Source organism: Sander vitreus, chromosome 7, assembly GCF_031162955.1.
Source record: "Sander vitreus isolate 19-12246 chromosome 7, sanVit1, whole genome shotgun sequence".
Classification (NCBI taxonomy): domain Eukaryota; kingdom Metazoa; phylum Chordata; class Actinopteri; order Perciformes; family Percidae; genus Sander; species Sander vitreus.
The window spans coordinates 11690319-11711720 of record NC_135861.1 but is presented as its reverse complement, the minus strand read 5'-3'; the positions used below and the strand labels follow the sequence as shown (position 1 = coordinate 11711720).

At 40.2% G+C, this 21402-nt stretch overlaps 2 protein-coding genes across 2 annotated transcripts in view; one reads left to right on the top strand and one right to left on the bottom strand.

Moving 5' to 3' along the window:
• Positions 1-979: 979 nt before the first annotated feature.
• dcp1a (decapping mRNA 1A) lies at positions 980-12200 on the bottom strand. The gene is made up of 9 exons (XM_078254591.1): positions 12037-12200; positions 11621-11661; positions 10677-10804; positions 7658-7724; positions 6742-6880; positions 6282-6377; positions 4949-5563; positions 4541-4762; positions 980-3245 (listed from the first exon to the last, which is right to left on the bottom strand). Exons 1-9 carry the CDS (start codon positions 12166-12168, stop codon positions 3165-3167), a joined length of 1521 nt encoding a protein of 506 aa, XP_078110717.1. The 5' UTR covers positions 12169-12200; the 3' UTR covers positions 980-3164.
• Positions 12201-14123: 1923 nt separating this feature from the next.
• The window catches only part of cacna1db (calcium channel, voltage-dependent, L type, alpha 1D subunit, b), an 84741-nt gene continuing 77462 nt past the window's right edge, over positions 14124-21402 (top strand). The window contains exons 1-3 of the mRNA XM_078254582.1: positions 14124-14312; positions 16383-16848; positions 17569-17674. Of these exons, the coding sequence (XP_078110708.1) occupies positions 14285-14312; positions 16383-16848; positions 17569-17674 (600 nt within the window). The 5' untranslated portion in view covers positions 14124-14284. The remainder of the gene's footprint in view (positions 14313-16382; positions 16849-17568; positions 17675-21402) is intronic.

The following is a 21402-nucleotide window of genomic DNA, read 5'->3' as shown; positions in this document are numbered from 1 at the left end:
GGCATTTACATAAAGTGAGGAAGGAAGGGTGACATGCAAAATGATTCTTTTTGCATGTCACCCACCCTTCCTTCCTTTTAAATGAAGGATCACAAATGGCAGTAATCTTACCTTAACGACATTTCCCACTGAGGCGGACCGGATTAGCTGCAGTACAAACCAGCTACACCTGCGACACGCAAGCCATTCAGGTCAGGACTGACACAGCTCTTAGTAGACAGCAGAGGACCAGGGAGGGTATTTTAAAATGGAAAATAACCTTATCCTTGTCATCTAGTTACTCAATATCTGAGAAGTAGAGACATTTGTTTTGTCACTTAATCCGAGAGAGACTCACAGATCAAGTTATCTGATGAAATGAACCCTTGCATGGCCTGATACCAACTGATAATTTAATGTGGACAGAGTTCCATTAACACTAGACTGTTGAGTACAACAGATAAACTGTGAGCACCTAGTGATATCTGGTGGTCAAAAAGAGCAATTGCATCAGACTAACCATCTGTCGAAATGGAGGGAGCAATTGATTTTCTCTTAATTGGTGCTCTATTAAAAATGTTAATTTTGAGTCACAAGATTGTCCGGTTTATAACATACAAAAATTAATAAATCACAAAATCGTTAAAGCTTTTTTTTTGGAGGTGACAGCAGTTGCTTGCAGCAGCAAATTAAAACAAACAACTCTATTATCAATTCTTTAATATCACAAAATAGTCAAAAATAAACCAAATTATGTACAGTGGCAACAATCTTGGAAAATGTATATCATTTGCAAAGACTTTCTCAATATCATATATCTGGCCAATAAGATAAATTATACCAAAGCGTAAAACAACCTTAAAATCTTAAATATGTGACCGGGATTAAAAAAACTCTACATTTCAATTATTCTTGGTGTGTGTGTTTATTCAACCAACACATGCCAGAAGTGTTGGCAAGATTACATCTGCAAATGAAAATTATAAAACGGGGGAAAAAAGTGTACAAATCATTTGATTTGCTCCCATGTCTTTAAAAGTTGGTACTGAAAACATGTGTATCCGAGTTCAACCTACATATGCTGGACACAGAAGAAAACAAGACTGGCACATACACACTGCGAGTAATGAAATACATTCAAATAGCAGGACCAAATGCAAGTTGTGGTATCACAATCAAGACCGGTATTAATGCAGGAATTCAAATCACTCCTTCGGTTATTTACACGTTGATTACATTACTTTCTGCATGTTCCATGACTGAAATGAAAATATTTGAAAAGGGCCGTAATCTCTGCAATTCATGTTTGCAAAACCTAAAAAAAAAAAAAAAAAAGTACTTGGGTTTCCATGTGGAATGACTTGGTATATTGATTGCTTAGATAACTATAGTATAGGACATGTGATCAGTAATGTGTGAAAAAGTAGCCTCATGATCATCCATGAGCTGACAACTGATGTCAAACATCACTGTACCATTTGTTGTTCTCATGCTTTTACATTATTTTTAGACTTTTGTAATGGTCTTGTATGTGCTGAACATTTTGTAGTAAATGAAACATATTGGTACTCTGTGTGGGTGTTCAAAAATGCCCACAAGCCACATAAACCTTTTTTTCTAAATCTTTGAAAGCTTATTTTCTGATGTACATTAGATCAGTTTTCTTTGTTCACGAACTGCATTAAAAGCCGCACAGCGTTAAACAGCGTTGCACATGATAAGGAGACAGATGTGCTTCTTCCTGTTCCCACTGCGGTCTGCAGGGTGTACGGTTTTGTGCTGCAGTAGCCTTTTACTGCAAAAAAACGACAAGTTACCACAATTAATTTTGCCTTTGAGTCTTTGTGACTTTAAGACTTAACTGTGGGCTGGAAAAAATAAATTTAGAAACAGGAATGGAGGTAGTATATAGATTTCAACATTAGGTGGATTACTGGTATAAACTGGTTTGAAATACTGAAGCTATCAAAAGCACATCAGTCCCCTATGTTTTAAGCAATTTAATATTAAAGGTGTAAATGTAAACAATAATCCTAAATTAATAGCAATTTGTGCATTTTTTCTCATGATATAAAATTATACATCATTGCAGAACCAGAACCCAGAGGTTCAGATAAATTTAGCTCTACTGTACCATCCTAAAGTATCCCAAAATGTCATCTATTGCACGTTCCCCTCCAAGGACATCAAGTACTGAGCTCAGCTGGTGGAGGAGAGATGAACGGCACAGACGAGGGGAAAGACAAAAAGAGAGAAAGAGTAAGGACAGGGAGAAATGTCGAGAAAGGAAAGGGAGCAAAGAAGTTGGCTTGTGCGTTCGTCTCGGTGTCTTCATGAAAACGTCACAGTCTGTAACATAACATTAAAAAAAAAAATCAGCCGAGAGGAACTGATTCTTGGAGTGATCTGCAAGTGCTTCTCGAAAAAATAATGGTTCTTTATCTTCCTTGGACAAGGGCTGAAAAAAACCTCAACAAAAACAAATGCCACAAAAACGGTGATGGCTGTTCATACAGTTCTCGGCATTACTCCAAGGGAGAAGGTTTAAAAGAAAAAATAAAAAAAAACGCCACACAGTGGGACAGACCCCCAAAACTGTTCTGAGGTCCCCAGCACAGAGGTATTTCTCTTAATAAGCAGTGTTAAGTGTGTTATCACTGTTCCCATACATTCACACTGCGAGAAGTCCAAAGACGTGAGATGAGTAAGAGAAACAGCGTCTACGATTCCCAAAATTGTCTTTCCCAAGGCCAAAAGTGAATGACGGTGGCTCCGTCCTCAAACCAGCAGCAGCTAAATCTTCCAGTATGTGGCCAACTGTTTTATTATATTTATAATGTAAAAATGAGAAACCAAGGCCACACTGGGAAGTTTTATCCCATCCCTTTCTCCCACAGTAGCTCTGGTTTGATTAAGCAGACAAAGTTAATCCAAGGTAACGCGAGTAGCCAGGAAAGCATCAGTGTTCAGGTAAGTTCAAGTTTGGAGTCAGGAACAAAGGGTTAAATGGCACGCTGCATGCTATAATAACCCTTAGAACAGACTAGTTTTGAAGAGTTGTGGTGTACAGTGTGTAAATAAACCTGTTATCTGCACTGCTTTTAACTCCCATTAACTTCTGGATTCTTCGAAGGTTACAAAGGGGCGGTAGCACTGAAAGGGTCAGTGGTGATGGTTGAAGTAGACTATAGCTTCACGTTGCTGAAATCCTTGGACAGACTCTGCAGGTAAGCATCGTGAATGGCACTGAGGAACTCTGGGTCATTCTAGACGGGGAGGAAGTAAACAAGAGCAGAATGAACAAACTACAAACAACTGTTAAATACGTCCAAATTATTTTGAAGGTGGGACTTTTAAAGTAAAAGATTCACATTGAAAGACTCCAAACGTAACAGCAGCATCTCTACTCAGAATCAGGGTCCCCGTTAGTATTCACACAACACCGTCAAATGTTTTCTTTGGAACCGTTTCTTAATAAAAACTGTATATAGTGAGGTCTGTAGATTACCCTGATTAACATGGATACGGTTTCTGGAAAGACAAGTTGCTATTGCATTATTTAAATTATCTGAGCACCATAAATTACATTACATTCACCTTCGCCATATTAGGGCAGACGCACAAAGACAGAACTCTCTAAAACTCGATTTGGCCACTTTCGACCAAAAAGTTCCAGGAATTATGGAACCAGAGGAAGTAAACCAGGGACTAAAAGTCCCTTTTACGTATTCTTGTTTGAGTTTCCACAGCGTCCATGCATTCAGTTGCTGAACTATCAGTTAGTACCGAGTACTAGTACAAGAAGCTCTGGCAGGCACTCCTTGTGTTACAAGACCGGGGAAGCTCCTTTAAGGAAGAGCTCGGTGCTTAGTGTGTAGGCTACATGAGAGTGTGTGTGACGGTGAATGCGCTCAGAGCAGACAGCTATAAGAGCAGAAAAATACATCAGCAGTTTACTTGTTAAGTGCTAGTAAATGTACAGTGTAGGTTTCTGTTTGTCTCTGAATAAATGCTCTGGAAAGAAAGTTCCCGTGTCTTGCTTCTCAACATCACAACAAAAAGAGCCGCGGCAGTAGGGGAGAGCAGCAGTCAGTTGAAAAACCTCCGACACAGAGAGAGGAGACAAGAGGACGGGGAAGCCCGTCTACAAACCAATCAATTATAAGTATCTGGAGAGGCAGCTCACGTATGTGATGACGGCAGGACGTAGTTTTGTCACGTATAGATCTTTAGTGCGCTTGCATAACTGCAGCGTGAAACCAAAACTTACCGGATCAAATGTACACAATGTAACAAAAACATGAACCTAGGTTCTGACTTTCAGGTGTGAAAATGCCCTTAGTTTCTGTGTTCCTCAAAGGCTTCTTGGTCCCATGAGAAAGTTCTACGCTCTAAAATGAGAGCAATTTGTAATTTGGGTGACTGACCCTTTAACTTTACACTAGAGTCTTTTCATTTTGAAATTGTAATGTAAGGTAATGACAACAGCTTTAGCTTCCAAGTTTTTCCTCTGCAACGTGCCAACAGTAATGCTTTTATGTATTTTACGCCCTTTGTGTACCTTAATGAGGTGTATCAGAGTATCTTGCAGCTGTGTTATGCTGCAGGCTGCTTGTGGAGGCTCTAAAGCTCCTACAGAGGAGGAGGAGGGCTCGGAGGGGGCAGGAGGGACCACTGATGCTGCTGCTGTCGTCTTACTGATGGACTGCTGGAAGACGCTGGGGGAGAGGAGCACAGAATTTGCCGGCCTTGGAACAGCAAGACCTGGACTAATGGGGACAGCCTGAGAATAGAAAAGGAAAGATGGGGAGAGACAAAGGAGAAGAAATGATACAAGACCAAACAATATGCTGGATTATAATCCAATTTGTTGCGGTATAAAAGTATACCTGACAGACAAAACACTGTTGAGGGTAATATCAACAAACAGATCCACAAAAACAGCTGCTTAGAAAGTCGTTGAACTCACAGACATTGGTTTGATCAAGTTTGAAGGCTGAGAGAAAACATCCATCTCCTTGCCGTGCTGAAGAATATGTTTCCCCATTGGCTCTTGGAAGCTGCGGGGTGGGAACAGCATGCTTGGCAGGAAGTTTGGTGCGAGGATGGGTTTGTGGATGTCCGAATTGACAGACGGCACTGCTGCTTTGAGGGTGTTGAGTATCTCCTGTCCCAAATAGGCCGTAGGAGCTGCCGGTGGGGCTGCAGGACCACGGAGAGCACGAGGTTCTGAGCCAGCTGGAAGCACCATGAGAGGGGAGACTGAGCACTGAGGTTGGGGGTCTGACCTGGGGACCACTGACTGAAAAACAGGGCTGGGGTGTAGCGCGTACGGAGCTGGGAGCAGGCCGTGGACTTTGTGCCGCTGACTTGAACCAGGGTCCTGGGATGTGACATGGGGAGGAAAGAGTGGGTGTTGGCGGGCTGGAGAGGGATAAGACTGGTTCTGGAGGTAAGCAGTGGAGGGGTCACTGGAAGCAGTGGTGGTGTTCTGTGTGGGCATGGTGGGTAGAGAGGGGTCCTTAGGGAGGGACGAGCCAAAGAGCTCCTCAACTGTGATCTGCTTCACCATTGCAGGAGCGCTCTGGTGGGTAAAAAGAACAAATCTGTGAGCTGTGGAACTTAAACGCATACAAAACAGTGCCGAAACAACGACAAATCCTCAAAGAAATATGAGGATGCAAAATTGAACTAAGCAACTATATTAAGCAATGATTCTTTTAATAAAAAATAAAATCATATGGGGAGGGAATAATAAGGGGACCCCATGTGGTTTAGCGGTAAAATGCAGACAATGAATTGTGTAATAACAGCACAAAAATGAAAAGATCTGTTAATAGAACCAACTACTGGGAGCCAACCAAAAGTAAGATCAGTATTACGTATAAACTCTCCACTTTACTGAAATCTGAATATAAAAAAGGAAGTGCTCAGCTCCTTCTTGCCTGAATTTCTAGGTATTCATCAAGAAAATGCATTTTGCATTCCATTTTCTGCGCTCATAAAATAATTTTTGTCAAACTAAATTGTCAAAAAACTGTTAAAGTCATCCCTTTGCCTGATATAAAACTCAGAGATTGGGTGAGTGTATATGTATTATGTTTGCAACATAACCTACATAATCAGCAGCTTTCTGTTGCCAACTGCTCAACCGTATATGGGGTGACAGTGACTCCTGAGATAAAAACATGCACCATCTCTTTGTCCTCCTCCACAGTCTTCATATGTAGGAGTTAAATAAACGTATATAAAAAATGAATAAATATCAGACCTTTGCATACATGTTTGTGTAACGTAGGTACCTTTTCTGGTTGTGGTGCGCTGTGGGCATGCTCTGTGGCGTTGATGGCTGATTTCACATTAGGCTCTGCGGACACATCTGTTTCACCTGTTAGAGCCTGCATCACACACACAAAAATTAATGGTATTTTTAATTTTTCAGGGCCAGAGGATAAATACATGGTCTAAAAGCAACTGGACAACGCATACATTTTAACTTCAACCCTTGATGCTTAAACAGATGCCCCCAGACCTGAAATAATCCCAGATTTAGCACCCCTGTAATCTCAGATATGCGTATGTGTGATTCATGAGTCTGTCTCTGTTGAGTCAGACCTGCGAAGTATTTCAGTCAGTGTTTAAAAAAGGTATGGATGCAATAAAAAACTACAAATGCTAAATTTGTATTCAGGCCATGGAAAGTCTGTGATCCAAGGTCACGTTTTTGTATGTATAATCTGCACTGTGTGTTTGCCTCCTCACTCTCTGGTATTCCTCCTTGGCTTTGCTGAGCAGTTCTAGGATGTCGATGGGCCGTGGTTCTGCGACACCATTGGTCTTTCCAGGCTCTGCCCTCTCTGGCGACTCTCTTCGGGCATGGTCTGCTTCTTGTTTCATAATCCTGGGGGAGAATTAAAGCGTGACATTTAGTCTGAATCAGAATCAGCTTTATTGGCCAGGTTTGCGTAGAGAAACTAGGAATTTGACTCCGGTAATCACTTAACATACTAAGAATAAAAACAGAGTTGACGGTAAGAATATTAAAAAAAAAAAAAAAAAAAAAAATAGTGTACAGTATAACAATACAATTTACAATTTTACAAAAAAATATACAAAACAGGGAAGGAACAGTGCAGTATTGGTCAATAGACTGAGATTTTAGGATTTAAATATGAGTACAGCGCAAGGCAGATCAGTGCAATAGTAATATATTAATAACAATATTGTAATTGTAGGACTGAAATAGACATGAGGTAGATGAGCAGAACAGTGGTGGTTGACTTTGTTCAGTGTGAGGGTTGGGGCTATTTCTGAGTGTTCAACAGAGTGACTGCTTTTGGAAAGAAACTGTCTCTGTGTCGGCTGGTTTTGGCGAACAGTGCCCTGTATCACCTACTAGAGGGAAGGAGGTTGAACAGTTTGTGACCAGGATGTGAGGGGTCTGCAGAAATTTTTGCTGCCCTTTTCCTGACCCTGGACCGGTACAGGTCCTGGATGGAGGGAAGGTCCGTTCACCTAACGGTTATTTGCTTTGTCAAATGCAGATTTAAATACTCCTTGTGATGAAGGTAGAGTTGCTTCCAAAAGCTAACACCTAATGGGTGAAAAAACTTTGACGTGCCAACAGTGTACTGTCCTATCTGAAAACACAAATAGGGTTACATGTCTGGCTACTTACTTGGCCATCAGCTGAGCGATGCGTTGACAGTCCCTCTTGTCATAGAACCAAATACTGTAGATACCCACTGCGAGAAAAACACAAATGCTGTATATTACACTGCGTGTAGCGGAGGCAGCATTACATTAGACAAAACTCTTCACACATAGAAAAACCTTATAACCAACCAAAATAATTATACAACCTTTTACATTTTGTTTAGGATTCAGTTTTGTACGATAACACAATAGGATCATATCACAATACAATTAGACCAAAAGTCAATATATGATAATATATAGTTATTGCCCAGGCCTAGTGTAAATGGCTGGAACTAACCATTTATCACTATGATTAATCTCAATGCAGCATATCAACTGGGCAGCGTGCCCAGCTGCTGTATAAAGTTGTTTTAAAAACAATAATTCTATCAAGTGCTAGAAGCACTGTACAAAAACCATGCATCACTTCAACTTTAATGTCTGTACTCATTTGAACCAGTCAGTACGTTTACATGCCCACCCATATTCCACTATTATTCTGAATATGACAATATCCCGAATTGATACAGGTCATGTAAACAGCATACATGTATTCTGGTTGGATATTCCGAATAAGGCCTTTATCCGAATATATTCCGAAGACGTGGGATATTCCGGTATTATTCAGGTTTTAGAGGCATTCTTTGGACGTGTATACAGCGCGTTCGGAATATGCGTCTCAATCGGGGGTTTTTAACCGCAGGCTTATGGTCAGCTCTGTGCGTCGCTATGGTTTCTGTACACAAACCAACCAGCCAACAGTTTGCAAGGCTGGAGACCCGATAAGAAAGACAAACACAGCTACTTTTAAACATTATCAAAGGCTTGGATATCAACAGGTTTTTGATATGCACAGACATCACTACGCCAACCTTTTTAAGAAGCTGGTTGAAGGAATGAAAGAGGGAAGCTGTGTTCGCACGGTCCAACAAGTCCGCCGCCGCTGGTAAACTTTAAAAAAAAAAAAAAGTTTTGCACGGTTACATGTAAACGGGAATATTAGTGGAATACTCACTTTCATTAGCCATGTAAACAGCTTAGTCAGAATATCGTCTTTTTCGGAATTAGGGCAAAAAAATGAATGTAATGTGCATCTAAACGTAGCCAGTGTGTCTGCACCGGGAGAAACTGAAAGATGAAGTCACCATCACCCAAAGGCAAGGGACTACTTGTTAATAAAATCTACAAATAAAAACTGTATGCCTGCAGTTTTTACTGAAACAATAATTACTTATTTTACATTGTGTGTAATGTGTGTCTGTGTGTGTGATGAAATACTGACGTTTTCAAGGTCCCTCAAGAGGCTGAGGTAACCTAGCTACCGGAGTGTTTGCCTCCCTGTAGCATCTAGTGCTACCAAGGGGAATATTGAGAGTTGTAAACAGGTGTGTGTTTCCAAGTACACGGATCTCTCTAAAAACAGGCATTCTAAGTTTGAGTACACTTGTAAACCTTAGGCAGTGAGTTCACCTGGACACAAACGTTAATTATCAAAATCTCTCTGAAGAACCCATCCTCCCTGTGTTAGACTCTTCCATCAAGCTTTTATCTTGCTCCTGATCAGTCTTCAGCTTAACAGCATAACAGGAGGAGTCTTAGAATCATCTTGAAGTCTCTCTCTCTCTCTCTCTCTCTCTCTCTCTCTCTCTCTCTCTCTCTAACCACACCTTCACAGGAGCACAATCGCAAAAACAGACACTACATGCTGACCAATTGATGTCTGAGAACTACCAAAAGCCAGTAAGTTGCATTACTGAAGAGCACTAATGGACTGAAAAACAATCTGAGTGACAGAACTACACAAGCAACAAAAAACAGCCAATGGAATAAAAACCAGTGGAGGATACCATCAGTGAAAATTTACTCCGAGCAGTCTTCCAGAGGTGACGGACAGCTGGCAGAAGTGCCTCCAACAAAACCTGAGGAATATCGTCAACCAGTGTTTTACGTAACAACTCTACGCAGTTCTATTGGTCTGCGACTCAACCCACTCGGAGGAGTTAAAATGCTAACAGCACTTGAACTCAAGTGAAGCTACCGGAAAAGTGGCTCTGGCCTGAATACACTCAAGAAATTACATCATGTCTTCCATACCAGGCAGGCTGATGGGCAAACCAAGTCCAAAAGGGGAGCAATCTACTTTGACGTTGACCCTGGCCATGTTATTTTTTCTCATAAGTAAACAAATGGGGAAACAGTCTAATTCCTTATTCATTGCCTTGATGAAACTCCTGCTCAGACTTCTTATTGATTACCTCGGTGGCAACGCTGTCAGTTACTTTCTTAAGATGTGAGGTTTTTCCATCAACCCTTTCTTTTCCCCTTACTTCCTGCAGAACCCTTATCCATAAGGCTAGAGGGGTTTGTCGGCAGCATTGGACCCTCACTGGATAACGCCATCAGCAAAAAGCAAAACTTAGATAATTAAATAAATATCAAGAACTAGTCAGATTCATAATCAAACCAATAGGTCTTTTTGGCTGTTGACCCAATGCAGAATAATAACTGTGGCCAAACCGAGCTGAAACTGTTGCCGTCTGGTAGTCCTGCGTAAGGGCCATGAGTGGAAAAACCTCGTCACAAGAACTTTTCTTGCTAAATGCGACTCCCAGATGCCAAAATGACTTCAAGCAAAAGGGAAAAGAGATGTTCCAGAGAACGTTGGGGAGTTGTTTGTTCAGCATTTTCAGAGGTAACATTATTTTCTGTTCCATCTTGTGTGTGGGATACTGAATGTCATCAACACCTACACAGCCGTCTACTTGCCAAATATGCACAGTGTGTACATTTATTTGACAGCATCTTCTGTGATACAGCAGTGTTTCATAGCAGTTGAGCTGACACCCAACAGACACAGATTCTGTAGTTAAAAAACACTATATGATATTCCCATTGACAGTAGAGGATTTTTGACACACATTTCAGTCCACCCTGACAGAAATATGTCCATACTCCGTATGAAAGCTACCGTTTTAGAGCCTATTCTACTAAATACTCACAGTTGCTGTTCCTATAGAGCAGGAAGGGATCCTGCAGCTGGAACTCCAGGTCTTTGTTGATCGGCTCCACTAGGTTCTCTGTGCTCAGTCGGTTCATGATGGTGAAACCATGGTGAGGCGAGGCAGACCTTGGATGAACAAAGATTGTAAACTCTAAGATAATACTCTGGCAGTAAAAAAACATAACCATCACCTCCCTGATAGCACTTTACAACACCTTGTGCACTCTATTTGCGCACTATTTAGTAAAAGCTTTAAAATCACACTTTTTCATGACCAAAAACTAGTAAACCTTTTTGACTTGCACCACTTTGACATATAATAATCTAAATGAATATATGGACAAGTAAAGTAATCTTTTATAAATAATTATAAATGACTTTTAAAATTGTATTTACATATTCTGGTAACTGATGGAACAAAAGTGTTTGGTTGTGGGAGATGACTGTTGGTAAACAGTGATGATATACAATATATCCATTATTGATTAATCAACTATTTGGTTCTATAATTAACGGATGCATTATTTTGTCTATTATATAATTAAATAAATAAATATATTCAAATAAATAAATAACTATTTAAACAATGAATAAATCCCCGAAATTATAATTGTCATTTATTTCTAAACAGTGTGCTTTCGGTCTCTAAAAACTATAGACATATACAATCCCATGGAGTCTAATAAATAACCACTGTGTGCACAGGGCTGTAATAAAAAGCAAACAAGAGTTAATAAGATACGTCTCTAAACCATAGACTGTATAAAATAGCTCTAAACGAACCACAGTAAATGGTTGTTTACAAAGACTGCGGCCTACACACGTGCGGCGTGCGCAGAATACGTCAAACAGCAGCGCAAAAAAACGGAACTCTAGTCAAGTAAACAACCTTCATGGTAGTTGTGTTAAATTGTTAACATTAAAAACAAATGAAATGCTTACCTTGCATAAACAAACAGGGTGCCCTCGATTTCGGTCTTCTCCTGAAATGACAAATTACGTTATGTGTCAAAAACAACCCGATAACGTTAATCGAAAACGTGCTAAATAATAGCAACGACCGCAGACTTTTAGCGTCACTAGCTAACTTATGTTAGCTCAGGTAAGATAACGTTACTTTTTAACAGGGAAGTAATGGAAACACTGACAGAAAGACACTGGTTTCAAACCGGTATGTCAATGAACATATATGGATAAATTACAGTTTGACAAATACTAACAATTAACACAATTCTTAGTGTTTTCTAATGTTTTTAATCAAGGAGCTAGCATTAGCATGCTAAATTAATAACGTTACTTAGCTAGCAGACTTTTGATGGGTATTCACGAAACAGTTTCGGGTCTTTTGACAAACTTACCCATTCGTTCGCTTTGGAGTTGAAGTTGTAAAGAGCCACCTGGCCGGTAACATCGAGCAGCCTGTTAATGTACGGGTCTTGTCTCTGTAGAGCTGCTAAACTCATCATTTGTCCAGCATTTACGGTCTCCATCTTGTATGTGATTGTTGCTCCCGCACGAACGGATTTCTGGAGACACACGCATAACTTCCGCTGTTCCCGGAAATGACAGCTCTCAAAACATTTCTGAGAGATTTATTTATTCCGCAGAGATTATTTTATTATATAAAATCTGAAACATAATATAGGCCTAGGTCATTCTCAATTTGTTAGAGTGCCGTTTAAAAACGAAATATTTGTAGGGAATGATGGGCAAGCCTTATGATCTTAGCCTAAGCCAGTGTGCTTTCTAAAATGAAACAGGTTAGCCTATATTACAAATAAACAAAATAAATGGAATTCAAATAATGATGCTCTTTGTTTTAGGTGCAAAGTCAGCAATAATGTACAATAATTTGGCCAAATAATTTGCTAACTGCTTAGTGTGTGTAAATCAAATTAAATTAGGCTAAATTAAATTAAATTAAACCAATAAAACTAGCTTTACAATTCAGAAAGACATCGTATTAGTCAAGGGGACAATCAGCTGTGGGAGATAGCCTAGATCTGATGATTTCTTTTTTTTCTGATGATGACACATTTGACTTTCATAATAATAAAGTGAACCAAAGACATAGATCATGTTTCTAAGAATTAAAGCTCTGTCGAAGTGAATTCCTAAAATCAAAATATCAAAAACTCGTGACAAAAATATAAAACCAAGTGTATCCATGGGCTTTCCCCCAATGCTTTTGTAATTATTTGAATATTTTTACTTTAAAACCATCATCATCAAGATATAAACTTCGACAGATAAACATACATACATACAGCTCGGTTATTTGGTCCAGTTGAGCTGCAGCTGCCTGCCTCATCTGCCTCTGTTGAGGGAACATTGGAGCAGAGATTATAATCGGAGGATTACGCGCTACCGTGAAACAGTTATGCTGCAGGCACAGGTAATCCAATCACCGTAACCTTCCAGCACAGCTCCGACAACCCATTTCCTCTCGAATCGCCGCGGAGTGAGGGCAGAAAACGGCGCTATGAGGCCCCAGAGAAGAGCCAGGTGACAGAATGCCGTTTATTATAAGGGGAAGACCCCTGAGGGGTAAGTCCAAAGACCTGGAAGAAACTCTGTAGGGCTTAAAGGATAGGATGAGGACATGGTGTTTATCGGGCTAACCAGAAATTACCCTGACAGGGTATACATCAGAGTAATATAGCCTACAGAGCCTACTGTGTAACTACTTTTTTCACTGATCTGAATGTTGTTGTTTTTTTGCATCGTAATGAGACTGTGATATGGCTGCATGTAAAGCATTGAACGAAAACATGGGCAGACATATGGATTAGGCAGATTCAGTAGACCTAGGCGGCTACATGTTGTTAAATGCTGTTTTTAGTCGTTGTTTTTAAATTATAATTTTTTTTGTCTTATAGGCCTATACATTTAAAAAAACAAAACAAACCGACGTAAGGTTTCATTTTCAGAGACCAAACTTGGACGTGACGTGGCCTTAATTTGTGAGTGTCTCTCTGTGTCTGGCACTGTGTCACATGCTTAATGTAACCTATATAAACATTGTTAATAGAATGTATGCAACTATATCTAATTATTAACAGAATGGCTTTACTGGTTTGTTGTAATCTCCCCAGATCTTATAAAGATGGATTTCTTGTCTCCATTCACATCATCCAATTTATTCGCGACTATTTTGTTTTTAAAGCTGAAAGGCTTTGTCCGTCTAAAAACATTTGGCAATCCTGCCAGACTCCATTAATGAGTTATGATGTTTAATGAAATACGCGCTTTCGACGTATAGGCTAGTGGGCAGCAACAGGTGCATATCCAGTTTGGATGTGATTCCAGTAGCTACCGTCTGTGATTGCTCTAACTTGTTTCTGTCCATCTCCAGACTGTGAGAATAATTGACAGCAGTGGATTGACTGCTGCTGTCAGCGCGTCCCCTCGGATCCGCCGTGAATCTGCAGGCGGGCACCCGGATGTGGCGAAAATGTTTGGCGCTCCTCTCTCAGGGTTTGCGCTGAAAACATTTTATAATTCAGGTTAACGGATCGTTTCAGGCTCGCGCGTTGACACCTTTGGATGTTTTTCTTCCAACGATGAGTTGGATTTAAAACGAACATTTTCAATGTGGATTCGAGGATGCAAGAAGCAGATGAACAGTCTGAAGGTAAAAACCGTGCGTGGAGCGCAGGAGGAGAGTTGGAGCGCTGCGAGAGAGGAGAGTGGGCGAGAGCGCTCGTTTGGTTTATTCTATTGATGTCTGTTAATTCTGTGTAATTATATGATCTGAGTTGTGTCTGCGTCCAGGATTTCCCCCAACTTATTGTAGTCAACAGATTGAGAATTGACATTATAAGCGCTTGTTCTAGCTGCGTGATTGTGATGACAGCAGGCGTGAAATCCATTGGGAAACGAGTTGCTGTTAGTTGTCCAAAAAATGGTTGACTATGTTTGGTCTAATATTTGTCAAGTGGTCGTTTTTGAACCATGCAACAGCTTGGGGAGGATGCTTTAGATTGGTGCGCCCTAGACGTGGTGCAAACAAACACATAGGTCAAAGTAAAGTCGAGCACAACAGCAGATAGTCAACAGTTGTTGTCCAGCACCATGACAGATGTGCGACGTCCAGCAGAACTGCTGAGATTATTCCTGTTACATCCCAGAAATGTCAGAGAAGCTGAAAGATGTCCCTTGCTATTTTACAGCTGTTATGTCGTGGAATGAGGAAGGGCGGCTGCCCTGCAGAGTTATTATTCTCCTAATTCAATTTGTGTTGAAATAGCCTATGTTTCCAGTAAAACAGTCAAAAATAGATAAACCACTTGAATTCAAGCAACAGATCAACATTAGTTTTTAAATCTCTGCTTTGGTGGCCATTTGTTCACCCTTTGTTCATGAAGGGCTTTCCTTCTCTGTGTCTTTCTATGGTGTTTTGAGATACATTTCTGATGAATGATCAGTGTGTTTTTTTTTTTTATTGGATCATCTCAGTGTGAGAGCTGTTTCAGTCAGATGACACAAAACGTTGGTTAGCTGTGATAGTAGTCTGATGATTGTGCTGTAGAGCTGCAGTGAACCAAAGTGACTGTGTCAAGGGCACTGTCTTTTCACTCGTGGTTTGCATTGATTTTAATGACTCTGTCTGTCATTAATGCAGGCTGTCCTGCTCTCTCTCTCTCTTCCACACTCTTTCAAACCAATCTTCTTCTTCTTCTTCTTCTTCTTCTTCTTCTCACTTTTTTGTCCATCTTATTTCTACATATTTTCCTTCAAATTCAAATTCAGCTTTCATCTTCTGTTTTCCTGGTAGACAGTTACATACATTGTCAGCACATATTGAAGTTATACAAGGCAGTATTTTAATGGGAAATTACACTGTTCCTATGAATGAATGAAGTTCTTTCACTTCTCTGCTCACAAACATGGAAAACTTGTCATCTTTAAAACTTGAAATACAGTATAGGCCTATACATCATTTACCTTACAACAAGGTACTTATTATTACATCCCTATAGGCCTATTCTAATACAATTTCAGCAGTATATGACATTCATTATTTTCATTGTCGATTAATCTGTTGATTATTTTCCCGATTAATCGATTAGTTGTTTGGTCAATAAAATGTCAGAAAATGGTAGAAAATGGTGACATTTTTTCTAAAGCCCAGGATGACGTCCTCAAATGTCTTGTTTTGTCCACAACTCAAAGATATTCAGTTTACTGTCATAGAGGAGTAAAGAAACTAGAAAATATTCACATTTAAGAAGCTGGAATCAGAGAATTTCTACCGTTTCCAATAAAAAATGACTTAAAATCGATCATCAAAATAGTTAGCGATTAATTTAATAGTTGACAAATAATCCGATAAATCGTTGCAGCTCCAGTTAAATGACACTTATAATTTTGAGTTGTTAATGTTAAAGCTGCTATGTGTAGAATTTGGGGCCTCCTAGTGGTGGCATTAAAACGACACAGTGGCAGACAGCAATGTACATAGCAATGACTAGGGAGGAATGGACTGAGAGCAATATATAGACTGCATTTTCAGTAGGGTTGTTTAATTAGTCTACAAATAAAAATGTAGGTAATCATTAACAGCTGGTTTCCTGAAATGCAGACACAACATCAGCAGTTGCCATGGGGACATGATGTTGGCACATGTTTTTGTTTAAACTCACACATTTACAGTCTCAAAATGTTATTATCATTTTGTCTGTTTCCCACCCTCTCCCTCCAGGGGCACAGCATGCCAGCAAAAGGACCACTCACTCCACCGACGCCTCGGCTCTCTGGTCAGAAAGCCACACCCATCTGCAGCAGCGCCATCCACCTGAGCCCCTGCAGGCCCCGCCCAGCACTGGCAAGCCCGTCGGCTCCTCTTGCGGCCTCCTCGGGTCCAACAGTGGCATTCAGGACCCCGATGGCACTGGTTCCGGTGTTAGCCCCGTCCTCGCTTGGCATGCCGCCATTAGCGCTGCTCGCCAGGCGCAGGGCGATGTTGCAAAGCCCGAGATAAGTTCACGGCCCTCAGTGTGCACCACTGGACCAGCTCCCGTGGGCTCACTAGCGCAGAGGAAGAGGCAGCAGTACGCCAAAAGCAAAAAGCAGGGAGGATCTACAAACAGCAGGCCACCCAGAGCTCTGTTCTGCCTCACCCTAAACAACCCGATCCGCAGAGCCTGCATCAGCCTGGTGGAGTGGAAGTATCCTTTAGCCCTGAGACAGAGGCTCTGGTTAAATGGATGGATGGCAGATTCTTTGGGTGTCTGCATGGATTATGCTTGTTTGTTTGGATAGATTGCTTCATAGCTTAGTGAATGGATGGTTGGGAGGTTAATGAATGAATGTATCCTTAAATGAACTTAATCTGCTGGGGGACTTTGGACCATAACTAATATTGTTACAATAAAAATGGCCTGTAGGCTACAAGTGCTGAACTTTAAATACATAAAAGATAGCTTTGTGCGAAAGATCAGTTGGGTTGATCGATGAATTATTTAATGAGATAAGCATACTGATTAATGAATGAATGGATGAATTAGTAAATTAATAAATAATGGAACAAATATGCTTTATTTGTTAGCTTTTGATATTTTCTTAGGCTTTACACCTTATTCAATTGTTATCAGGTGCATTTAATTGCATTGTTATATTACTTTGGTGTGTTAGTTTATTTATTAACGCAGTAGTTTTTTTCTCTACCACTGTGAAAAAGACAAGGAAAACAAGAAGACTTTTTCAGAAAAAATGCAAGGATTCACCAAAAAAGACACAATATAAATAAGCACATCTGTTATTAACTTAATCACCTTAAATGTACGATGCCCTGCCAGGTCCAAGGATTTACTAACTTCCAAAACTATATATATTTTTTAATGTCTTTGTTTGAGATAACTATGTTCCTTAACAGTTTCTTTTTCCAGACCATTTGATATCTTTATACTGCTGTCTATTTTTGCCAACTGTGTGGCCTTAGCCATTTACATCCCCTTCCCCGGAGACGACTCCAACTCTACAAACCAAGAACTGGTGAGTGGCACTGGAAAATACAGAACCAAGGCTTGGTGATGTAATGGATAAACTGGGGTTTGCTGAAGTAAATTGTACATCCCTTATTACACACTACTGCCATGTTTATATCCCTGTTGTTGTAAAATGCACATTTTTTCACATCTGTAAGAGGAAAATACATAAAAAAGCAGTGGAAATAGGGAGATCAGCAAAAATTTAATTAAAAAAGTGCCTTTTTAGTTTACTTTAGAAGCAGTGAGAACATTCAGAACAAGCTTGGTGTTGCCTGTCATTGATGCCACAGCACTTGAATTTGTTTGAATACAAGAGATGCCTTCACATTTTTCTTACTTAACCCTAGTGGTATCAAGCCATACAGATAGTTTAGTTTTTTCACACATGCACTGTGCTGCTAGCTGCTCGTGCCTGTATTTGTCATCAGCCAATGACACACAAAGGCTATAGACATAACACCTTTGAATGAGTTTGACTGGCTTGACGTGTCCGTTGCGTCAGAGGGCTTTCCCAGCAATATTTGGATTCGGGTTTCACTGTTTTGTTGACACACACAATTAATGGTGCATGCACACACACACACACACACACACACACGCACGCACAGCGGGTCATCCCTCTGTGTTTCACAGCAGCTCCCCATGGTGCGAGAGCTGCACTGAGGTGAAAAGACAGAGAGGCAGTGAGAGTAGAAAGGCAGTTTGTTTTGGTGCCTCCATAATTACAGTGTATTCTTACAGCATTAAACCATTAACAAAATAATAATATATATAACTTTATTTTACAGACTTAAGGTCCAGATAAATATAACAAAATACAATTTTGACAATTATAATTACCAGTGAATACAATATATACAGGTGCTGGTCATATAATTAGAATATCATGAAAAAGTTGATTTATGTCTGGAATTCCATTCAAAAAGTGAAACTTGTATATTATATTCATCACACACCCGACTGATATATTTCAAATGTTCATTTCTTTTAATTGTGATGATTATAACTGACAACTAATGAAAATCCCAAATTCAGTATCTCCAAAAATTAGAATATTACTTAAGACCAATACAAAAAAAGGATTTTTTAGAAATGTTGGCCAACTGAAAAGTATGAACATGAAAAGTATGAGCATGTACAGCACTCAGTACTTAGTTGGGGCTCCTTTTGCCTGAATTACTGCAGCAATGCAGCATGGCATGGAGTCGATCAGTCTGTGGCACTGCTCAGGTGTTATGAGAGCCCAGGTTGCTCTGATAGTGGCCTTCAGCTCTTCTGCATTGTTGGGTCTGGCGCATTGCATCATCCTTTTCACAATACCCCATAGATTTTCTATAGGGTTAAGGTCAGGTGAGTTTGCTGGCCAATTAAGAACAGGGATACCATGGTCCTTAAACCAGGTACTGGTAGCTTTGGCACTGCGTGCAGGTGCCAAGTCCTGTTGGAAAATGAAATCTGCATCTTCATAAAGTTGGTCAGCAGCAGGAAGCATGAAGTGCTCTAAAACTTCCTGGTAGATGGCTGCGTTGACCCTGGACCTCAGAAAACACAGTGGACCAACACCAGCAGATGACGTGGCACCCCAAACCATCACTGACTGTGGACACTTTACACTGGACTTCAAGCAACGTGGATTCTGTGCCTCTCCTCTCTTCCTCCAGACTCTGGGACCTTGATTTCCAAAGGAAATGCAAAATGTACTTTCATCAGAGAACATAACTTTGGACCACTCAGCAGCAGTCCAGTCCTTTTTGTCTTTAGCCCAGGCGAGACGCTTCTGACGCTGTGTCTTGTTCAGGAATGGCTTGACACAAGGAATGCGACAGCTGAAACCCATGTCTTGCATACATCTGTGCGTGGTGGTTCTTGAAGCACTGACTCCAGCTGCAGTCCACTCTTTGTGAATCTCCCCCACATTTTTTAATGAGTTTTGTTTCACAATCCTCTCCAGGGTGCGGTTATCCCTATTGCTTGTACACTTTTTTCTACCACATCTTTTCCTTCCCTTCGCCTCTCTATTAATGTGCTTGGACACAGAGCTCTGTGAACAGCCAGCCTCTTTAGCAATGACCTTTTGTGTCTTGCCCTCCTTGGGCAAGGTGTCAGTGGTCGTCTTTTGGACAGCTGTCAAGTCAGCAGTCTTCCCCATGATTGTGTAGCCTACAGAACCAGACTGAGGGACCATTTAAAGGCCTTTGCAGGTGTTTTGAGTTAATCAGCTGATTAGAGTGTGGCACCAGGTGTCTTCAATATTCAACCTTGTCACAATATTCTAATTTTCTGAGATACTGAATTTGGGGTTTCCATTAGTTGTCAGTTATAATCATCAAAATTAAAAGAAATAAACACTTGAAATATATCAGTCTGTGTAGAATGAATGAATACATTATACAAGTTTCACTTTTTGAATGGAATTCCAGACATAAATCAACTTTTTCATGATATTCTAATTATATGACCAGCACCTGTATATGAAACAAACATAGATTTGATTACGTGTTACACCCAAATGATATTCTTTTTTAAATCTACAGCAAAGCAAGCAGTTTAATATTTCTTTACTAAGACTATTGCTGTGAAAAGTATGTATTTGTACGTGTGAAATTCACGAAAAAACGTTTTACTCAGAGGCCTTTTTCACAGCGGACATTTTGACTTGTCATAGTAGAAAAAGCACAGGTGTTAGTAATGCCATTAACGATGACTCTGTTCTATTGAAGTGTCTTAGTAAGTCATGCCAGTGTGACAGTGAGTCAGCATGCATAATACCAGGATCCTGAAACTGAAGCAGCTAAATGGAATTTAGCCACCATCACTTGTATTATTTGCACCTGTGCTTTTACTACCACGACCTGTCAAAAGGCCAGTTTGGTAGGACAGGTGTTGTCACTTATCTTTGCTTGATTAGACCTCTTTTCAGGTCTGTACTGATTATGCTTGATTGACATCTCCCCCCAATGTTCTGTTAGGGTGGTTGCGTCTGTTTGGATGGGACGCGTATCATTCTTAGAAATTCATGAAATCTGAGCTCACTTAATTCCCAGCATTACTCTGCCACATTTCAACTGGAGCAGAGGTCTAATTAGCCAGAATAACGGTACACCTGTGTGGGTGTGTCTTCAGAATCAGGAACATTTTGCTCATGACTAACTACCCGTCTTATGCTGCATCATACAATATTGGCAGAACGGGAAAACCTCCTATTGTTTATTATTATTCCAATATGGTTTAGCCTTAAAGTCACACCATATAAACCCAATAAATTCCCTGTTTTGTTAGTGTGTTACATATTTGTAGAGCTTCAAGTGAAACCAGATATAAACAAATGGTGTTTAGCTTCTTTCTAAATTTGCTGTAGAGACTAAATTAGAGTTGCAGTTGGATTTTTCTTGGATGTAATTGCAGTGATGGTGACCTTTCAGCTTTTTGCCAGTAGTTTTACACTTATGTAGTTATTTTCATCAAGAATATCAGAAATGAATATCTCCAACTCAGAATAAAAACTCAGAGGTTTTTGCCCCTTGGCTGCTCGTAATTACGGTCTGAACAACATGACACGAACGCTGCATTACACACAATTCAGGTTTTTGAGAAAGACATTTGTAATCAGCATGTAGTTTATTAGCTAGGTCAACAGTTTATTATTGGATTCTCTTTTTGTTGTTGTGTTGGTTTTATGGTCAACAAAATGTGGGACTTTGTCACGGGGGGGCCGCTCCCGTTTCCAACCGA

Coding starts and splice junctions, on each gene's coding strand:
- dcp1a (XM_078254591.1), bottom strand. CDS start 12,168: ATGGAGACCGTAAATGCTGGACAAATGATGAGTTTAGCAGCTCTACAG. Junction 10,805..11,620: donor ACCCTGTTTGTTTATGCAAG/GTAAGCATTTCA, acceptor TGTTCATCCAAG/GTCTGCCTCGCCTCACCATG. Junction 6,881..7,657: donor ATCGCTCAGCTGATGGCCAA/GTAAGTAGCCAG, acceptor ATTCTCCCCCAG/GATTATGAAACAAGAAGCAG.